Source organism: Palaemon carinicauda, chromosome 16 (genome assembly GCF_036898095.1).
Source record: "Palaemon carinicauda isolate YSFRI2023 chromosome 16, ASM3689809v2, whole genome shotgun sequence".
NCBI lineage: Eukaryota > Metazoa > Arthropoda > Malacostraca > Decapoda > Palaemonidae > Palaemon > Palaemon carinicauda.
This window is the reverse complement of record NC_090740.1, coordinates 72,032,525-72,055,104: the sequence shown is the minus strand read 5'-3', so window position 1 is coordinate 72,055,104 and position 22,580 is coordinate 72,032,525. Positions and strand designations below refer to the sequence as shown.

Sequence of the window (22,580 nt, the reverse complement as noted above, 5' to 3'; positions counted from 1 at the left end):
AGGAAGAATCTGAAGATAAAAAAATAAATATAGAGATTCTTTACCCTTTAGATGGGGATTCTTATGGGTGCACCTCAAGGGCCTCATTGAAGGCATTACCTAAGGCATTACCTAAGGTCTGTGCAGTGACCTTTCGGTCCATAGCTGCACTTGCTTTTTAGCTTTCTACTATACCCCCGTTCACACATCCTTTTTTCAATTGTGCTGTTATTATTATTATTATTATTACTATCCAAGCTACAACCCTCATTGGAAAAGCAAGATGCTATAAGCCCAGGGGCTCCAATAGGGAAAAATAGCCCAGTGAGGAAAGGAAATAAGGAAATAAATAACTGAAGAGAACAAATTAACAATAAATCATTCTAAAAAAAAGTAATGTCAAAAGAGATATATCTTATATAAACTATTAACAACGTCAACAACAAAAATGTCATATATAAACTATAAAAAGACTCATGTCCGTCTGGTCAACAAAAAAGCATTTGCTCCAACTTTGAACTTTTGAAGTTCTACTGATTCAACAACCCGATTAGGAAGATCATTCCACAACTTGGTAACAGCTGGAATAAAACTTCTAGAGTACTGCGTAGTATTGAGTCTTATGATGGAGAAGGCCTGGCTATTAGAATTAACTGCCTGCCTAGTATTACGAACAGGATAGAATTGTCCAGGGAGATCTGAATGTAAAGGATGGTCAGAGTTATGAAAAATCTTATGCAACATGCATAATGAACTAATTGATCGACGGTGCCAGAGATTAATATCTAGATCAGGAATAAGAAATTTAATAGACCGTAAGTTTCTGTCCAACAAATTAAGATGAGAATCAGCAGCTGAAGACCAGACAGGAGAACAATACTCAAAACAAGGTAGAATAAAAGAATTAAAACACTTCTTCAGAATAGATTGATCACCGAATATCTTAAAAGACTTTCTCAATAAGCCAATTTTTTGTGCAATTGAAGAAGACACAGACCTTATATGTTTCTCAAAAGTAAATTTGCTGTCAAGAATCACGCCTAAAATTTTGAAAGAGTCATACAAATTTAAAGAAACATTATCAATACTGAGATCCGGATGTTGAGGAGCCACCGTCCTTGACCTACTTACAATCATACTTTGAGTTTTGTTAGGATTCAACTTCATACCCCATAATTTGCACCATGCACTAATTTTAGCTAAATCTCTATTAAGGGATTCACCAACCCCAGATCTACATTCAGGGGATGGAATTGATGCAAAGAGAGTAGCATCATCTGCATATGCAACAAGCTTATTTTCTAGGCCAAACCACATGTCATGTGTATATAGTATGAAAAGTAATGGGCCAAGAACACTACCCTGTGGAACACCGGATATCACATTCCTATACTCACTATGGTGCCCATCAACAACAACTCTTTGAGATCTACTACTTAAAAAATCAATAATAATGCTAAGAAACGACCCACCCACTCCCAACTGTTTCAGTTTGAAAACAAGGGCCTCATGATTAACACGGTCAAAGGCAGCACTAAAATCAAGGCCAATCATACGAACTTCCCGACCACAATCAAGGGATTTCTGTACTGCATTGGAGATTGTAAGAAGGGCATCACATGCTCCAAGGCCTTTCCGTAAACCAAATTGCAAACTAGGGAATAGATGATGATTACCTTCAGCAAACCTATTTAACATTTATTAATGTGTATGGGTAACGAATGACCTGATTGGCCTCAGTGATGGTTTATCCAGCCAAAATCCAGAGATTTGTTACAGTTTGGTTTATAAATCAAACTATAATTTAGTCCTTTAATCTTTACTTCTGCTTTCGTTTAGCAGGAAGTTGAACTATAAAATTAACATCCTAAAAACGTAACAACAGCTTTACGTAATGTTAAATAGGAATATGATTTCTACAATAAAAGATCAGAAGATTAATGCGTCTAATGTAGTAAAGAAATTTTAAAATGGTCTGTATAATGAATATTATGAACATTCTGGAGGTTTGAGTTTATTCAACTCCTTTGTGCTCTTAACTTGTTTAAAAGATTAGCTCTTGGTGAGATTAAAACATACAAAGTCACAGACATACGTAAGAACATCAAGGTAATTATAACACAACCAAAACCATTTTTTTTTTTTTTTTTTTTTTTTTTTTTTACCTCCAAAAATAATATCCATTTGTGGATCGAAGATTTCGGCAGGCGACTTTTATATCACGCGTCGCCCATCAACTGCTTTGAAACTCTCGACGTAAAAATAAACCAATCTGTTCTTGGCTTTATGAAGAGTGACAATAGTTAAATTCATTCAGGGAGACCAAGGCTTTTATCTGTGAATTAGAAAAGAACCAAACACAGAACTCTTTCAGATAGCCAGCATGGTCTCCAATATGCATTTATCAGTGATGCATATCATCCAGTGTTTGACAACTAATAACCGAAATCCAATTCACTTGATGGTTTGCATAGGCGGATATCCGGTGTAGCAAGATATCACAATAGAGAATGAGCCATTTTCATTCTATAGCCTGTCACGGAAGCCCCGTCTAGTTAATTTCAGTCAATTGCTTGGGACCGAAATAATTACTTACCATCACAAATTCTGTTTATATATATCTCTGACTTTCTCAGGATCCCAATCTATTGGAAAGGTTACGAATTTTACTTCGAACAAACAATTGAAATCTAGTTGCAATTATTGCTAGCATGATGTTCGTCTAGAGAAAACCCATTGACAATAAATTTCACCAAATGAATTCATTGCCGTTCATTCGTTTACGATATCCCCACCTTATGTAGGACACAGACTACCGTTGGCAGAACGTTTTATTCTATTAACCTTGGTCAATATGATATGAAACGGAGGAGGAAATGGGGAGGAGCAATGGCTGCCTATTCTGCACAGCGGTTGGCAGAAGGCTGTGCATTTTAGAAGATTAATCCTTCAATCGGGCCTCGCCTCACAGACGCCAGTTAGGAAACCATGCTAATCTTTAGCTTCAGGGTAGTATGTGGATGGGTATCTGGGTCACGCAAGGGTATACGGGACTTCCAGAAAAGATCAAAAGGAATGAGAATTACTGAGTAATAATTAAACTAAGGTCTGGGGATTTCTCATACTTGTGGTGCAAAGGTACAACGCTCCAAACACTAACGGTGCGCTTTATGATCGAAAATTTCAAATTATGTCGTGAACGCTGTGATTTTCCGGAATGCTGGAAAGTGAAACATCTTTACGATTTAGATTACGTAGACATGATGATAAGGATAAATATATTGGTGGATCTACATAGTGAGTTGAAAAGTAGAATGCCTCTCGAAATGTGTCTCTAGACGTAAACGCTGACATCACACCATGTTTTACAGGGCTGTTAACATAAAGTTGAAACAAATCTCTTTTCCCAAAATGTTTAACAGAGTGATGCACCTATAATTTGTAGGGCAAAGTTACCTTCACTATGATCAGTTTCTGAATATCAAGATGATACAAAGACGATCGAATAAAGTTAAGATGATGATCTTAAACTCATAGTTAACAATTTCATATTACTTCATTCCAGAGAGGGGGGTCGTTCAGCATAAACCTAAATTGCAACTACTTACACAATATCTCTGAGCAGGTTTAAAAGGATTGAATAGCTATGTAGATTATCATGAAACCAATATTTGGTCCTCATACTAATGCACTCCATACATTCCTTATTTAGCATATGCTTAACTTTTTTCCAGTCGCATAGGATCATTCGGAAAAACATGTATAAGCAAATAAATCCTAGAGTTATCATTAACATTAAACAGTTTTGATTATAAATGCAAATATAAATTTCTGGGCTGTGGTAGGCTATCCAAAACGTTCCTGCCTCGGGATCTGCTAAACTAGATTTCGAGAACCATTCAAGCTCGTGAGCTGTGGATTGGGGATTTGGGGGAGGCTGTAGGTCTAGCTGCTGAGTCATCAGCAACCATAGCCTGGCCCTCCTTGGTTCTAGCTTTGGTGGAGAGGACTCTTGGGCGATGATCATATGCAGATACTGTATACGGTCAGTCGCTAGGGCATTGTCACTGTTTCTTGACTCTGCCATCCTTGAGTGACCTTTGAAAATTTAAAAGCAGATAGAAAAATAATTCTAATATCCTGATCACGTATAGGAAACTGCGTATATCTATTGAGACATGAAAGACTCCCCAGCTTATGCCATGACGGGAACGGAGAAATTATCGTCACCAAAGGCTTATGTCCTGCAGAGCAATAAAAAGAAATCCTAACCCCCTAACCCTAAGCCACTTCCAAGGAGAGAGAGATGTCATCAGAGTATCTCCCTCCCGGTAGGCTACAAAAAAATTAAGTTTTATGTGGGTTGTAGAAGCGTGTTAACACTGTCATTTACGTCTTGATACAGGTCCTTTTATTCTTTTATGGCTTCAGGTCTCTCTCTCTCTCTCTCTCTCTCTCTCTCTCTCTCTCTCTCTCTCTCTCTCTCTCTCTCTCTCTCTCTCTCTCTCTCTCTATATATATATATATATATATATATATATATATATGTATATATATATATGTATGTATATATATATATATATATATATATATATATATATATATATATATATATATATATATATATATATATATAGTTTTGCTTCTGTTTCTTATTCTTCCCGTTGTAACAAGAATCAGAATTGATGTTACATATATGCGTGTTACTCTATGGACATGAATCATGGTATGACAATGAAATAATCCAATCTCCAATAGATTTAGTAGATTTGAGAACAAAGCCCTCAGAAGGATATTGGGAGTTAAATGGCAGGACAGGATTAGAAATGAAACGATAAGAGAGATACTCGAGTGCCATACGTGGATGAGATCATGATGAGAGGTAGATGGAGATGGTTTGGGCATGCTCTTCACACTCCCCGAGAGAGATTAGTTCACCATACGTTTAGCTGGGCTCCACAAGGCACTAAAAGAGTTGGGAGATCCAGGACTACATGGCTGAAGACTAGGAAGCGCGAAGTAGGAGATGATGAATAGAGAAATATTGAATTAAAAGCTCAAGATAGAGACGACTGGCGAAATCTAAACGAGGCCCTTTTGGGTCAATAGGCGTAGGAGGAGATGATGACGATGGTGATATTTATAGTATTTCCTTTCTTTAATTTTGGTACCTGTAAATATCAGATGGGCACCGTGTCACCTAATGTTTTAATTCTCTCAAAAGCCTATTACAATGCATAGGACTGCATCTTCATCCCTAATGATACCATTGTCCCAGAGAGAATCAAACTGATCTAGCCGAAATTAAGCTTTTTCAAACGATACTTTTGACTTTCCCCACGTGTAATGAGGAATTGTGTCTGGATATGACGATTATATCATGATTTTTGGCAGTTATGAAAAGTGTTGTTAGACGAATCAGTTTATTTCATTCCAATCTGAACACGAAAGGGATTGCTAATCATAAAGAAATGAGAGGCGTTTAAAGGCTATTAGTGCAAAATGCTTTGTAATCCAGGACAGTAGGTCAAGCGTTCTGCTTTTAAGTAGCCAGATATCGACTACGTGAGGGAACATTTTTTTATTGTTATTTCTGTTTTAAAAGAAACACGTTCCGATTGCACTGTTGATGGACTTGCTGCTCTTGTTGTCAATTCAATGTCAGGCAGATGTCTAAATTCCCTTCGAAAACAATATTGATGCCAATAATTACAGACTCAAAATTTCTGAAATTCAGGTTTAGTCGAGCGGTTGTAGATACTGACTGATAATCTCTCTCTCTCTCTCTCTCTCTCTCTCTCTCTCTCTCTCTCTCTCTCTCTCTCTCTCTCTCTCTCTGCGTCATACCTCTATGTTGAAGTAGCTGTTCAAAGCAAGGATCACATGAAATCTGAGCTTCTTTATCAGCGCCATAAAGGTGCCAGCCTGCGTGACACCATATCATAGACTCGTTCAGGAAACCGATGCTGCCACAGAACCTCTCGGATATTGAGGCCACACGGATCCCATGAACGAAGCAAGTGAACGCACGTGAGAAACACCATTAGGGTTGGAGCTACTTGAAGGAACTTTGGGCCTGTTGGGCGTTATATGCTTCTGTAAATAATGCTAGTCTTTGAATGTTAGAATTGGTATTTTAGTTATTTTTTTTTACATTTAAATGGTGCCATCAAATGTGTTTTAAAAAAAAAAGAATATATATCGTTAGTAAATATAATTGTCAACATTATCATTTTGTTTTTTTTTAACAAAACGATTCCAGGGGACCACCTTCAGTCCCATATTGGGAACCAGTCCTCAGAAACGCTAATAAAAAACAACTGGATTATGAAGGAGTAAACTAGAAAGAGATTCATAAAATGTTCTTTTTGTTTAATTGCATGGAAGTTGTTGAGTAATCTACCGTACTCTAGTGTCAAATGGTGAGACTCTTTTTTACTGTATATTTAATTAGAATTTAAATCTACCTGGCAGGCAAAGATCGTCATATCATTCATCTGTCATTGCTCATCCATTTTCGCTTACCAAAACACTCGAGACGGAATTGTTCCACCTCTTCAAACAGTTTGTCTTTTTATGCAAGAGAATTATTCTCACTGGAGGATTCTTTTATACTGGTGTGTCACAAAGTAGTTTTGGGACATCCATCACTATTTTGATAAGTGAACCGGCTGCTAAATTGCCACTTATGCCCATTAGGCAATAGAATTAATTTTCGGAAGGAATTTTTCGGGGATTGCCGTCCACATATTAACTCTATTTTACTATGCGTATTACGCCAGTGACCTTGGCCTTTCGTTAAAAGGGCGAAATAAAGGAGAAAAAAAAGGGAGAGACTCACTTCTCATAATTCAAGAAAATTATAGCACAGAAGCTCAAGTTCTTTAAATATTTGTTGCACTATTATTCGTCGTTCCTTTCTTTATCAGGATAATTTTTAAACTAATAAATGACGTCAGGATTCTTTAGAAGTAACTATGTAAATGGCTTAACAATTTATCGGGATTAACCTTGCGTGGATAAATTCTGGATTCCTTGGATTTGAAAATTCCTTAGAAATAACTGTGTACTTGACTTAAGGATTCCTTGGCAAAACTGTGTAAATGACTTCAGGATTCCTTGGAAATAACTCTCTGTTCTCTGGTATCTAGAACTGTGTTAAACCTAGAATCTGGATAACATTTTGTATAACTTTTTTATCCTTAAAGGAGATGACAGTAACGCATTATTATGGACGTTAAGGTTATCAAATATAACAAACAGTGCTGCTCTTTTAGCTAGATCTCTTTTTTTATCTTTCCAAGGATAATAGGAATAAGTACTATTTATTATTAATGAAGTCCATAGGATTGTGCAATAAAGGCAAATATGATTCAACAGAAACGTGTTTTCTTTACTGAAACAATGTCAACAAATGCATCTTGACTCAAAATAAAATTTTAAAATTTTCAGAATAATATAGTTTTCGATGACTATCTTTCGGCACATTGCTTTTCTATGCTTCAGATAATTCCTTTTTTTTAATTACTTACTAGTAATCTAAATAGAAATCGCTTCATAGGAATTCCGATTAACTTTTCCGTAAATTATTGAATATTTCTTACCTACCTGTTGATGACTGATTTTCTTATCTAATTCATTTTTTCCTCGATCTGAAGAGTAAATTTCTATCGAAGTATTTATAATTCCAGATGATTTAAGATCCTAATACCAAAAGGGTCTTTTTATCTGCCTAGATAACAGCTTATGCACCTATTCTATAAATTTACTATCAAAACTGGAGACTGACATTATCAACTCCAATGGAATGCCTATTCTACACCCCTAGCTCCATCTAAGGTTCTCTGAACATGGATTGAAGAATTCCAGCGTTGTCCTCAACTCTGCCAGTCGCATATACTTACCACCAATTTGCAAACACTGACCTGCCTTGACCTGTGATCAAACATACCCCGCCAGTAGTATTGATGTCCGCTTTCCTGTGCACCAGATGTCTGACGGTGTCTTCTCGACCAAACATCGCAGCCAGGTGAATGGGAGCATAGTTTTCCTATGGAAAAAAGAAACGAAGAAGTTAATGAAGATCAATGGAAGTTTTGAATATTCAATATCTAGATATTTGGTTATGACATTTCATCTATACTTATTCTCTAAAAGAATGAAAATGTTAATATATAATAGGTTTTAAATGTCAAGGTATAGCTGATCGAAGATGGTATGTTTCTCTCTCTCTTGGCCTTTTGTTTCAGGAATAATGGTACTTTTATGGGGCCTTTTAGATCGTCACTGTGTATATAAAATCAGAATGACATATAAAGTACAAACGAGAAACTCTCTCTCTCTCTCTCTCTCTCTCTCTCTCTCTCTCTCTCTCTCTCTCTCTCTCTCTCTCTCTCTCTCTCTCACAAGAACATGATATTATTTATGATCAGGTGTTTATTTTTCTTAAATTTCATGACCCACATTTTTCCCAGTTTTTGGATATCCCAATATCCTTGTCTTGAAGCTCTTTTAAAAGGTGACATATACCTGAACTAATGTTCTCGGTAAAAATATCCCAACAGACAAGGAGAGAAGTTAATTTACAAAAGAGTTCTGGGAAGGAAATTACAGATTTTGGTATTAAAGGTAGAATCATAAGTGTTCTGTTAAGAGTTATTGTTTCCTAATGAGGACTAATATTTCCCAGAGGATTTTCTTTTTTTTTATGCATTAAAGCTACTAATTATTCTTTGAAATTCTAGAACTTTTAAAAATCAAAATCAGAGTGTTTATTAGAGTTCTTGTTATCAATAAATATACAAAGTTTTTCATGGGTTAATTAAAAGGTATCAAGAGAACAGTGTTCCTTTCAATAAGAATGAAGATAGAATATTTTCATTTAGTTATATAGATCCCTTGAATACCTTTTCAGCCTTATTCTAATTCAAAGAAAAGTTTTGTTTATAAAAAAACTCTCATTTAAACATTCTACCTCAAATATAACTTATTTCAAAATTAGACTTTCAAATTAATTTCCACCTTTTCAGATATGTTGTCTAAAGCCATATTACTAAAGAATTTACATAAAGTGCTCTTGCTCTTTCAGCCCAATATATTAATCCATCTTATTTGACCTTGACGCTAGAAAGGAATTCTTACCTTTCCTTATGTATTTTACAACTTCTCCGAAATTCTTTTTATAAGTGTCAAATTATTGTTGGAGTCATTAGAAACTTTAGAGCAGTAGGAATTTTTTACTTCTTTGTTTTCTTATGGAAGAAGCGTACATAAGGCGTATAGATTTTAATTTAATTTCTTTATCAGCACTGTTAATAGAACGCTGATTGCGTTTCTTTATTAGTAAACAGATTGATAAATGAATAACCAAAAATACATAAGAATTATCCTGAGAGAGCATTCAAAGACCGACAAAAACCAGATGAAAAGATAAACATCGATAATATGATCTCTCCCTTGTAAAGTCGGAATCCATTACCTTCCTGAACTCTTTGGCATGTGCGGATAATTTAGAATCGGAAAGGAATGCTTCCTCGGATTCTTACTAAACAGGGCGTTGTGTCGACTGAGCACAATGCACGGCAATTTACCGACTGTATTTCCAAGTACCTCCCGCCCACATAATTTACGGCCCACATCAGCTGTAACAATGTCCTCTCTAAATTCCCTTATGAAGTGTGTTGTTATGGCATATTTCAGGCCAGTGTGGATATATGGTTTCAACCAATGACTTAGCAGATCTAGAACTTGGTTTCACCATACATTCCGACGCTTTTCTAAGCGTTTTGTGTGTGTGTGTGTGTGTGTGTGTGTGTGTGTGTGTGTGTATGAACATTATATTATAAAGTTTTCTGTCAGTTGTATAATAGCCTGCTTTGATTCGTTTACTTTATACTTTATGTCATCATAACTGCTTATTTATGTGAATATATAATATACATACATACATATATATATATATATATATATATATATATATATATATATATATGTATATATATATATATTTATATATATATATATATATATATATATATATATATATATATATATACAGTTTATATATGTATATATATGTATATATATATATATATATATATACATATATATATATATATATATAAATATATATATATATATATATTTATATAAATAATTATATATATATATATATATAAAGGAAATTATTACATCATCTTTTGTAAATACCACAGTATAACTTTGAATTCATTATCAAAGAAAGTCTTTTCACTAATTTATGTCTCAAAGTTGTCGAAGATGCGATATGATTTTAGTAATGAATTCCTAAACATGTCTCGCATTTGCCAGTGTATCGTTTGTTTGCGTGTGTGAGACGCAAAGCATGACCATACCGCCATAATCTCTTAATCATAACTGTTTGTTCCCTGACAGATTGTTAATCACGGAGAAACAGTCGGGTCAGAGTTTGTGATTAGGACGCTTCCGTAATCCTTTGATGTAAATAAAGAAAGCCTCCGACCCGCCTTCATATCTCCCCATCCCGTGATCTTCTTCATGGCAATGAGCGTCTTGAATCTGAGTCCATGGACGTGGAGGAATCAAATGAGTCTTAGTCACGGAAGAATCGATGGTCTTTTTAAACTCCAGTTTTTGACTTGGGTTCACTTTCTCGTCTATATCAATGCTTGTGTGTTGCATTGGGTATTGAGAGCTTCTAGTAGGTTGTTAAGGAGTCTCCTTTTCTTATAAACTGGATGAAGAATCAAGGCAAGATCCAAATTAACAAAAAAATTATTTTGAAGTAATATGGGTAGATGTTGTAAATATATTCCCCTTCATACTTTCACTTTGCCCTACTATTTTGTATTATTGTAGTGAAGGAAATGCTTACTTAAGAATTCTCATATCATTACCATTCCTATATTTAGTTTTTCCGTACCACTTAATCAGAGAGCTAAATAGTGACCTTACGTAATCTTAAAACTCTCTTAGCAAAGAGTAAAATCCTTTCGTTTTGACAACTTTGAATGGTTTCAAACCCGGTATGGTCTGGCTACGAGTTCACCTCCTAATTGTTCCAGCGACACGCGAGGCTCCTTCACGAGTCCTAATCCTCCATAAACGCAAGAACCTTCCTACGTAATCCCACTCCAGAGTTATCTAATCCTCACCAAGCGACAAAGGACACTCATTCCTCAGATTGTTATGCAGTTTTACTTATGAACGAAAGAGTTCAGTCTCCAGATTGCAAATGTTGCCAATTAATTTATTTTACGGTTGTTGTTGACCTTGAGATTCGATGACTGACCAAGCGAAACATCTGGCGTTACACCAATAACAGAAAGGATTCAAGGATATTTTCAGAAGAATGTTCTTCTCATTCGCAAGAAGCAAATGCCATCGTGTAATTTTTTTTTTCTTTTTTTTCTTAAAGCCATATCATAATTTCGTTGTTTTCTATTGATATATACGTTAACGTAACTTCAATGAACATGATTAGCCGGTTTTTTTCCCTTGCAATTTCTAGAAGACAAATCACAGACCAGGAGTCATTAAGTGTGTTATTAACGAAGAGCAATTAGTGATCACGATTTCCTTGTTAGAGCCCAGTGATTAGGTCATAAATTTCGGGTGTTAACGAGCGTGTGAGTCATGTTTCTCTCACTGGTAGTGTAACCTATGTACCAAGATCAATGAGTAATGATTTCTCAAGGTGCAAAAAAAAAAAAAAAAAAAAAAAAAATCACTGTTGCACTAGTGTACGGTAAAAATCCTCTTTTGAGTCAAAAAGATTAATTTACTCCTTTATTTAGGAGACTCATTAGTTAATTGATTACTTTTAATGATTTATTTGTCAATGAGATTGTCAAGATTATTTTTGGATATTTTGTTTACACTAATCGAGTTATCCATGGCTTCTTTTTAAACAACTTTTTAAACAATATGAAAATTAAGTCATATTCTGCTTAGTTTGTGTGTATTTCATGTGGAGTTTGTGAGTCACTCATTTCTAAAGACCATGACAAAGTAAAAAGAATGTAAACTCGATCATTAAAGGCTCCGTTATTCATTTCATGTTCTAAGTTTTCACTTTTCCCCTCCAAGATCAGGCAAAAAAAAAAAAGAAAAAAAAAATTCTTGAATGTCAAGTTCATCATGTGATCGCTGTACTTTGTCCTCATCTATATCAGAAACGGAAATCTTTAACTGTTTTCTAACTATGAACGTATTTGCTTGAGTGTAAAAATAAAACAGCGTTTTTACTAATGACGAATTATTAGACACAACACCGCATTAGCAATCAATAGCTTTCAGTAATACCCGGTGAGCCATTAGTGACTTAGACGCAAAAAACATAGATAACAAACTGCCTGCAGTGTTTTATTCTCAAAACGATAATAGAACATTTAAGGGAAAATAAAAATTAGAATATGCAAATAGGGAAAACTCAAAATAATTTGCAAGAGCATATTTAAATCATTTTTAGTAACATTCAGAAACATTTATAACTAGAAAAGCACTATGAGAGCGCAGACCTCCGCTACGCAGCTTATTTCCCGAGATCAGCTTGCCTTTCCCAAGGTATATAGAGTCTCCCTTATTCTATATACCTTGGCCTTTCCCAGATTCAATTTAGACCGTAATCGTATTTGAAGTCTGTGACAACCATGGGCGAACTTGGGTTAGGGTTAATTCAGTCGACCTTTTGCTCGACCTTGACCTTGGCCTTTGACCAAGAACTTTCAAAATTAAATCACTTCCGCGTCTTAGCATAAGAATTAATCCCTGAAAGTTTCACTATTCTATATGAATGAAATTGTGGCCAGGAAGTTGTTCACAAACAAACAAACAGACAAACGGACAAAAAAGGGACGAAAACATAACCTCCTCCCAACGTCATTGGTGGAGATATAGATAAGTGTTGTAGCTCAGCAATAGAGAGCTAAAAAGGAAGTTACTGAACCTGCTGTGAATTTGTACAAGTGGAATCAGGGTTAAAGAAATGAGCATCGGCCCACTTCATTCCTAACGACTTTCTGGGAACTACTTTCATGACTCGTCTTGAGATAAATAATTTATGTGATAACCAACCTGGACATATATATATATATATATATATATATATATATATATATATATATATATATATATATATATATATATATATATATATATATATTAAACAGTGGACCCCCTTTTCTTTGTTTTTTTTTATCATTCCTTTTTTTATATATCTTCATTATCCTTCTCATTTTTGCAATTTTTCCTTTATCCTTCTTATTTTTCTTTATTTTTGTCTTCATGCTTCAATCTCTTTTTATAACCGTTCTCCATTCCTTTAATCTTTTTTTTATCCTACTCGTTTTATCATTTTTTCTTTACCTTATCCTTGTCCTTTAATTTTCTCTTTATTCTTTTTAATGTTTTTACTTGTAACCGATCTCCTTTTATTATTTTTTCATCCTTCTCTTTATTTAAAATTTCTTTACCATTTTCCTTTATTAAAAACAATCTTTACACTTCTTTTCAAAAACCACTTATTTTTCCCTCTCCTTTTTAATAATCATTTTCCTTTATTACGATCTACCTTCTATCACCTAATTCCATCAACTGATATATAAAAAAGAAACAAATGAAAACATTCTTACTTCAAACCTAATTGAACATCGGAAGTACATTGATAAACAAACTGCAGTTCATATGTGGAGGAAGTCGTTAATGATTGTTACAATTGACAATACCCTTTTGTGAAATTAACTTTGCACTCACGTTTCACAAGAATGTAAATATGTAATACTGATTCTAAATCTCACTGTATGCCTAAGTGTTTTCATAAACAGCACGTTTCTATTTCATATATACTGTATATAAAACGATATATATATATATATATATATATATATATATAAATATATATATATATATATATATATATATATATATATATATATATATATGTATAAAGAAAGAGAGATGATATATATTTGTAAACTTATATATATATATATATATATATATATATATATATATATATGAATATATATATATATATATATATAAATTATATATATATATATATATATATATATATTTATATATATATTTATATGAATATATATATACATATATATATATATATATATATATATATATATATATATATTATGCATACACATATAGAATACAAGATAGAGAGAGAGAGAGAGAGAGAGAGAGAGAGAGAGAGAGAGAGAGAGAGAGAGAGAGAGAGAGAGAAGAAAAGTCTATTGAAAAATATATAAATGGCAGTTTGTTAGTGTTTTTGATGGCTCTTATTTATTTTCCCTTGAGATATTTCATCAGCTTAAGATTGGTCCAAAAGAAAGAAGAAATAACGATAGAAATAATCATATCCTTTAAAATTTCCATTAACAAATAGACAAGGATCATGGTCAAAAGGATTATGAAGTAAATCATACTCATCTGACAATTTATAGCAAACGATGTGAAGAGGAGCTTTATGAATTTCCAGGTCATTCCAAGTAATTCTAGATTAATAGGAAAAAAGGGTTCGAAGACAAATAAATACATTTCAATTTACCTTTATTGTTCATTATGAAAATGTCCTTCAAAAGTCAAAACCAACTGGCTCCTAGAAATCGGAATAAATATTTAGATTTTTTTTTGGTGTTGGAAAGCATTCTAGCAAACCTTTTACAGCTCAATGATTGCTAGAACGAATAGAAACATAAAGTGATGTTCTAGTCCTCTTAATTGCGTAATATGCGTAACCTTACCATGCTCTAGTATGCTACCTTGAAATCTTTATCTTTTTGACCTACTTTTATAAGTAGGTTAAAGTACACATGGAGACTCTGTAGAAATGTTATTACAGTCGTAATGACAATAATGTGCTCTTTGGTTATATGTAGATGATTATTTAGCTGAGGTCTTTCTGTCTTGAGCATCAAAGAAACTCTAAACCTATGTGTGGTTCATTTAATCCAATGTAATGGCAGACCATCCTTACCGATGACATATAAAATTCCTCAGTTATTTATTTGTTTCATAATAATCATAACAAAAGTGTGCAACCTAAATATTACAAGAATGATTCAAGATTGCTATAATATAAATTAACTTTAAAAAAGAATGATGCCATGAAATGTGCGGCCTCTCTGAATTTGCATTTATTAATGGAATTTGTAATCATTTTGTCTCAATTGCTTCTCTCTTACTTTTAATCGTTTAATGAGACATTATATTCTATTCATGACAATCCTTCAAAGCATGATCTTACCTTAAGTCTATTGCTAGGTGAACTTCTAAAGACACCTTTCCTTAATTGTGAACTATTTCTCATGTTGCCTTGAAATTTCCTTTACAGCATTTGTCTTGAATATTATGGAGGAAATTCATAATTTTATAAGAGAATCTGGTGTTGAACTGTAAGAGGTATAACGTCTTCATTTTTATAATATACTTTAGATGCCACATTGCATAAAATAGCTTATCAAAGTTATCAGTGAACGCAGCCTAGTGTAAAGAAAACTGTTGAAAAATGTCAAAGCTACAAATTTCCTGTTCTTTGAAAGCTTTTCTAATGTTCGATTAAAAGGAAGTAAATTACTGGTTCTGGTGAAGATCTCTCTTAAGGCGAATAACTGAAGTATACGGTATTGAATTTCAGCATAAACGTGATGATCTAATTTATACAAAAGATTCAGTGCCTGAGCTTTCATTTTAGATAGGGAGAACTAATCCACTAAAGCATAATGAGTAAAATGAAATTGATAAAATCCAATGTTTTCATTGCAGCAAATTCCATTTTTCAAAAACAAAGTAAGAAGGAAGAAAAGAGGAGTGATATTTTCTGTAGGAGTATCATTATCTCTCATGAACATCAAAGGATGAACCAAACTAATCAAAGAATATCACCTAAATGAAGACTTTTTTCAATTTGCATTGATATTTCTCTTGCATAATTTCAATCCAAAGTATACTGATCTTGGAAAGTAAGCGAATATCACAGTAAAAAATTTCGACATGAAATAACCATAAAAGTCACATATAATAAAATGTTTTCAATTCATCATTTTGATTAATGTTTGTATAATCTCATATACTTTTAGATATACAGAATTATCTATTTTTGTCCAAATGCTTTTGCTTCTGGCTGATGACTTCATCAAATGGAACCACAAGATATCACAGATATTGATGAGAGACGATACAACTGAAATCGTGCGCATTGCACCAATTATTTGTGTCATTAAGCATGCTCTCTCTCTCTCTCTCTCTCTCTCTCTCTCTCTCTCTCTCTCTCTCTCTCTCTCTCTCTCTCTCTCTGTGTGTGTGTAATCAAGAAAACTTCGAATTGCTAACAGTGTTAATTGAAGAGAGAAAAGCATTTATAGAGAAGTGATGAGAGAAATTGTCCATAAAGTTACAATAATTTCCTCTGCCGTTGGAAAATAGCCTAATTATATCATGAAGACGAATATTTGAAAATAAATTTAATAATTAGTTCAATTTATTTGCCGATCGCATTCGTCTTCCATAATTAGACTTCCATAATCTCTCCTCGTGATCTATTTATAATTATCGCAGTTAATATCACTATGGTTACTCATTTGACATTTTCGAAACGAGCAGATAAAAATAACTTCATTTTTTATTTTACAATTAACCAAAATGCCTGTAAGTTGAGAAAGTACTGAAATGTATAAAACACGAGATAGATTTACATATAGGGATTATCAATAATTGAATGGCATCGCTTAATCAAAACACCAGAAATACTGAAGACACAGAATAATTTTGTTGGTAATTATTAACAATCGAGTAAATTGAGCTTAAATAAAAAATGATAGCGTATAGGATATTAACTTGTGTCATCAACCATTACAAAGATCTTTACTAACATACATTGTTAATGAACTACAACATATTTCTTTCCTAGCTTGAGTTGATCCTTGATAATAATATTTTGATAAGTTCGACATTAAATGCAAATAATGGTCAGAGTTGTGAACACTTTTGTACACTGCAAAACGAGTTAATTTAAAATATTGCCAAAGATTAGTATCTAGATTAGGAGTAAGACTTTAATAGACCTTTAAGTTTTGTCTAACAATTCAAGAAGATAACCATCTGCCAAAGACCAAACAAGAGAACAAAACTCAAAATAAAACAGAGGAAAAGAATTAACAAATTTACCATTTTTTGATAATCGAATGTGAGACAGAACTCTCACATGACTCAAATGTAATTTTACATTCCTAAGAAACTATTTTAATGGAAAGATATGAAAGAGGAGGATTTAATATTATAGACCCTCTAATAATCATATTTTGAGATCTGTTGGAGTTTAACTTCACCCCAAATTATACGTCCATGCTCTAATTTTAGTTGGAATCGATGAAAAGTGAGCATCATCATTTTTTGGATTTGCAACAGGCTCGTTTTCAAGGACAAACCACATGATATGAAAAGTAAAGGGTTAAGAACACTACCTTAAGGAACACCAGCGATCACATTCCTGTAGTCAATATAGTACCTATCAATTACCACACTGTAATCTTTTGGTTAAAAGCTCACTAACATTTCAAAAAATGTGTCTACTAACACCCTTCTGTTTTAGTTGGGAAAGAAGTGCGTCACAATAACCAAGGTAAAAAGCAGGATTGAAGTTTTGATCAGTTATACGAACTTAATAAGTAGAATCAAAGTATTTTTGCACGACATTTAAATTGTAAGAATAACACCACAAGCTCCAAGGTTTTCGCGAAAACCAAACACTGAACTAGAGAATAGGTGATTACTTTCAACATATGCATTCAGGCATTCTACCAAAGAACTTTAGATATTATAAAAGTTTGATTACTATTCCCCCGCTGATGCCCGAGTCTTCATCTACCTACAAGTGTTACAATTATGGATCAATATGTTTGTGCACGAATACTCGCCTACCTCTTAAAACTTCACTAACTTATTACATCAAACTTAGAAGAGACTCAACTAGTTACGTAAAGGCGGTTTATTTCTGGAACACTCCTGGAAAATTGAAGTTTTCTGAGAAGGTAGCAATGTTCCCCTTGATTATTGCATCACCACACTTTGTTTATACTGGAATGCAACCGTATTTCAGGAGCTCAAGGAGGTGATGGCGTGCAACTGCAAATCCTTTGAGAGCACAGGGCGACTATGGTGTAAGTTCCTCTAAGTTATCCTCAAGGATATCGATTGCTTTAGTCTCGCACTTCACCTACACCATCTTTTTCTTTTTTCTTATTTTTTTCTTTTTTTTTTTTAAATAAGGACTTTACTCAGTTAGTTCAGACGAGCATAAGTAGCCTGAAGTAACACAGACATAAAATACCCGGTTTATTATCTCTCCTTTTAAAGATTATAAAGGTCACTCATGAATGGCAGAAGCAATAGACAGTGACAATTGCACAACGCTTTAGCAGGACTATGCCCTATATATATATATATATATATATATATATATATATATATATATATATATATATATATATATATATATATATATTTTATATATATATATATATATATATATATATATATATATATATATATATATGTTTATATTTGATCGGCCCCAAACCCCTCTCCACCCAAGCTAGGAGCTAGGACCAATGAACTAATGAGGGCCAGGCAATGGCTGCTGGTGACTCAGCAGGTAGACCTATAGGTTTCCCCAAAGTCACAATCCTAAACTTGCAAGATCGGTGAGGTAGCAGACACCACAAGAAACTATTGAGCTTGAGCTTGTTTCGAATCCTAGTCCAGCAGATCGACAGACAGGGATGTTTCCAATAGGGCCGCTACAACAACCCTTAATATGATTTATGTTCAAGGGTTCATGAAGGTATGACAAATTCGCAATGCATTTATAATATAAAAAACACGTATTTTCAGCAATATGTTCACACGTTATGATTTAAAAAAAAAAAAAAAACTCAAAATTGTGTAATTGTTGAAGACGTAGTTTTCAAAGACTTTTTAAAGCTTTACAAGTAATTTGCATACAAAAATGCTATTGATCCTCCTATAGCAGCCCTCTTTCCCAACTCAGTCAACAAACTGAACACACGATAAAACAACATTACAGAAATTAGGCAGATCCAATTACTCATTATACTCGTTCGGTAAACAATTTTTCAGGGGAACTACAAAGACCACGCCCACCTTTTAGTCAGTCAATGTTCTTGGGCAAGGAATTATTAGGACACAGTTTACCATATTCCATAACCAATGGTCAGCTGAAGGCGTAGCTGCAAAGGGAAAGAGGACTCGAGATGTTTTATTTCTTAACTACAGAGAAATATATTATCTCTGCATCACGAAGTATTACTGTTAAATTTGAGGTTCATTCGTGTTCGAGTTTGCTTAAACTCCTCAGTACACTATTCAAGTTATGATAAATAAATTTGGACAAGATAATTCAAACACTATTATTACCATTATTATTATCATTAGTTAAGCTAAAAGCCTAGTTGGAAAAGCAGGTTGCTATAAACCTGAGGACTTTAACATGGAAAAATACCCCAGTAGGGAAAAGGAAATTAGGAAATAAACTACATAAGAATAAATTCATAAACAATTTAATGTATTAGCTTCTATTCTATTTAAATTCTCAGTTAAGAATCATGATTTTTGCACCGTATATAGATACAATATTATTGACTATAAATCTAATATATTGTAATTCATTATATCATTAGTTTGCAAAATGAAATTACTTTCACCCACAGATGATCTACCTTTACTTCATTTGTATGCAATCCATCATTCAAAATATATGAACAAGAGGGGAATTAATAAGTTTATCTATTAGAACATTTACTAAATTCTTCCACTAAATTCCACATTGAGGCTTCACTCCGTGCATAATGAATAAGAAAGAACCGAGATTGCATAAACAGAAGAACCTGCTCTTTATTTGCGAAGTCTTCCGTGCAAATAATTGTGCTGCAACAGAGACGAATCTGACCTTGCAACCCCACTTGTATAGATCGCGGATTCGTTTTCAACATTTCAGCTTTTCTGTGGAGTATCCATTACACGAGGATATTTCAGTCTTTTATTTACCTTTTAGTTTTTTTTTTTAAGAATCTCGTTTTCAGATATTGTATAGATATATAAAGGGTAATTAATCAATAATGAAAAGGTTAAATTATGCAAAATCTAAAGCAAGATCAATAGTCTATGTCTACAAGAGAGATTCCCGTTTGAGATTTATTCAAAGATTTTCACTAAAGTTTTTCAAGAATGGTTTAAAAAATTTAAAGTAAATATAAAAGATATTTGCAATTAACAGTTTCTATAAAAATGAAACATCTAGAACATGTGGTTTTTTCAACCATCCATAAATCCAAATTAATATACCTAATATCCTATTTTCTAACATCAGTCTTGAGAAACAAATAATTATCTTTGGCAAACTAATTAGAGAAGAGAAAAAATCCTGCAGCATGTTAATAATGGCGCGTAAATCCAAACAAGATATCATAGCCATAACTAAAAGCAGACAAGATTCAATAGAAACTAAACCTAGTCTTTTGGTCTACCGATACAAACTCGCTCGTAGGAACACCCTTAAAAGTGAGGTCACCAAAAATATTAAAGAAAAAAAGAAAGGAAAGAGATTAAGTGGGCGTCGCTGCTAATCCATGAGATTGGAAGCACCTAAGTGGTAAGTAGCGGAGTTGGATGGATGGGAAGGGCTGGAAGGCACTTCTAACACCACATGATACAGCGTTGGATATAAATGGCAATGGATGGTCAGTACTAGCCAGGTTACATGTCAAAGAGTAATGCGTCTTGACTCGGGCGACCTTCGTGACTTGGTAATGAGTGTTCAGGTATTTCTAAGCATTTGCGAAGAAGGATATTTTTTCAAACCACTATTCTATATGCGAGAAGGACTTCTTGGATATATACAGTATATATATATATATATATATATATATATATATATATATATATATGTATATATATATATATATATATATATATACATATATATATATATATATATATATATATATATATATAAAAACATTCAAATACACAATTTTTCGTGGTTTTATGATAAATAAAATAACCTAAATTGAGTCTTTTTAAAAACCATTGTAAAAAACAATGTAACTATTGTTAAGGACTTGTTAAAAGATGTAAACAAACCACCGGGAAATGCTGTTAATATTTGCTAAGACTGAAACGGGGTTTTTTATCTCTTATGAATCTTTTTGTACCTATTTTTCAAATATTTGTAAACATTTGTTTTCTGAAGAGAAAGGGAGATGGTCCCCTCGAAAGTTAAATAAATTTCATTGTGGGTTATTTTATTTATATATATATATATATATATATATATATATATATATATATATATATATATATATATATATCTTCTAACTGTAATCGAACATTTTAATATGTTTCTTGAAAAGGCCAATAGAATACATAAACGAAATAAACATAAATCACTATATTTTAGCCAATATACATTGGCCCTCTTTACAGTGTAAATGTAAAATGAGATAAGAAATGGACAGATAATTTATAGATGCATTCATACACTTATATAAAGTGCAGAAGATATTTTATCGAACTAGTATTCTATTCGTGTGCATATATATATATATATATATATATATATACAGTATATATATATATATATATATATATATATATACATATATAAATGTATATATATATATATATATATATATATATATATATATATATATATATATATATATACAGTATATATACTGTACATATATACTGTATATATATGTATATATATATATATATATATATATATATATATATATATGTGTGTGTGTGTGTATGTGTGTGTATAAATATATATGTCACTGAAAATTGTTAGTGCAAACACTACGTTCCTTGCAGAAACCAAACTGCGAACTGGGGAACATATGAATACTTTCGGAATACCCACTCAAACTTTTTTCTAATAGACTTTCAAAAACTAAGGATATGGTAGAGATTTGAATTGGGCTAACACAATCATAATCCTTTAGCGTAATAGTATGGTAAGCATCAGTTGGTGTTGCATATCAATATGGTTCCTCTATGAATATGCAATTCAAGTATGAATTTGGTGATGACTGGTTTGTGATTCTAAGAGGCACTGGCTTACGGATGATACAACTAACCAAAACTTCTATTCTCATCTGTGCTTTTTGAGAAGTGCATCCAACCTGCACAATTAGAATTAAAGTTAAAATCAAGGGTATCGTTTGCTTAAATTTGTCTTGTCCCAAATAAGAATGATTGTTCAAGAATTGCAGACGAAAGAGAATTATAATCCTTTTGAACGTTTGAGTCAACAAAATTAAATGTTTCTTTATTCTGAACACCATTATAATAATAATAATAATAATAATAATAATAATAATAATAATAATACATACATACATACATACATACATACATACATACATACATACATACATACATATTTCCTCGGATGTTGTGTACGTAAAAGCAGATTTATAGTCCGCATTTTACTTATTGTAATAGCATCAAATTCCTTGTAATTAGGTAGCATTTATTTAACATGACTCGGCATTTCCGGTGTC

General features: G+C 32.9%; 1 protein-coding gene across 1 annotated transcript in view; it reads right to left on the bottom strand.

The window, feature by feature from the left end:
* The window catches only part of LOC137655770 (serine/threonine-protein phosphatase 6 regulatory ankyrin repeat subunit B-like), a 226,132-nt gene that overhangs the window by 90,054 nt on the left and 113,498 nt on the right, over positions 1-22,580 (bottom strand). The window contains exon 3 of the mRNA XM_068389900.1: positions 7,931-8,029. Within this exon, the coding sequence (XP_068246001.1) occupies positions 7,931-8,029 (99 nt within the window). The remainder of the gene's footprint in view (positions 1-7,930; positions 8,030-22,580) is intronic.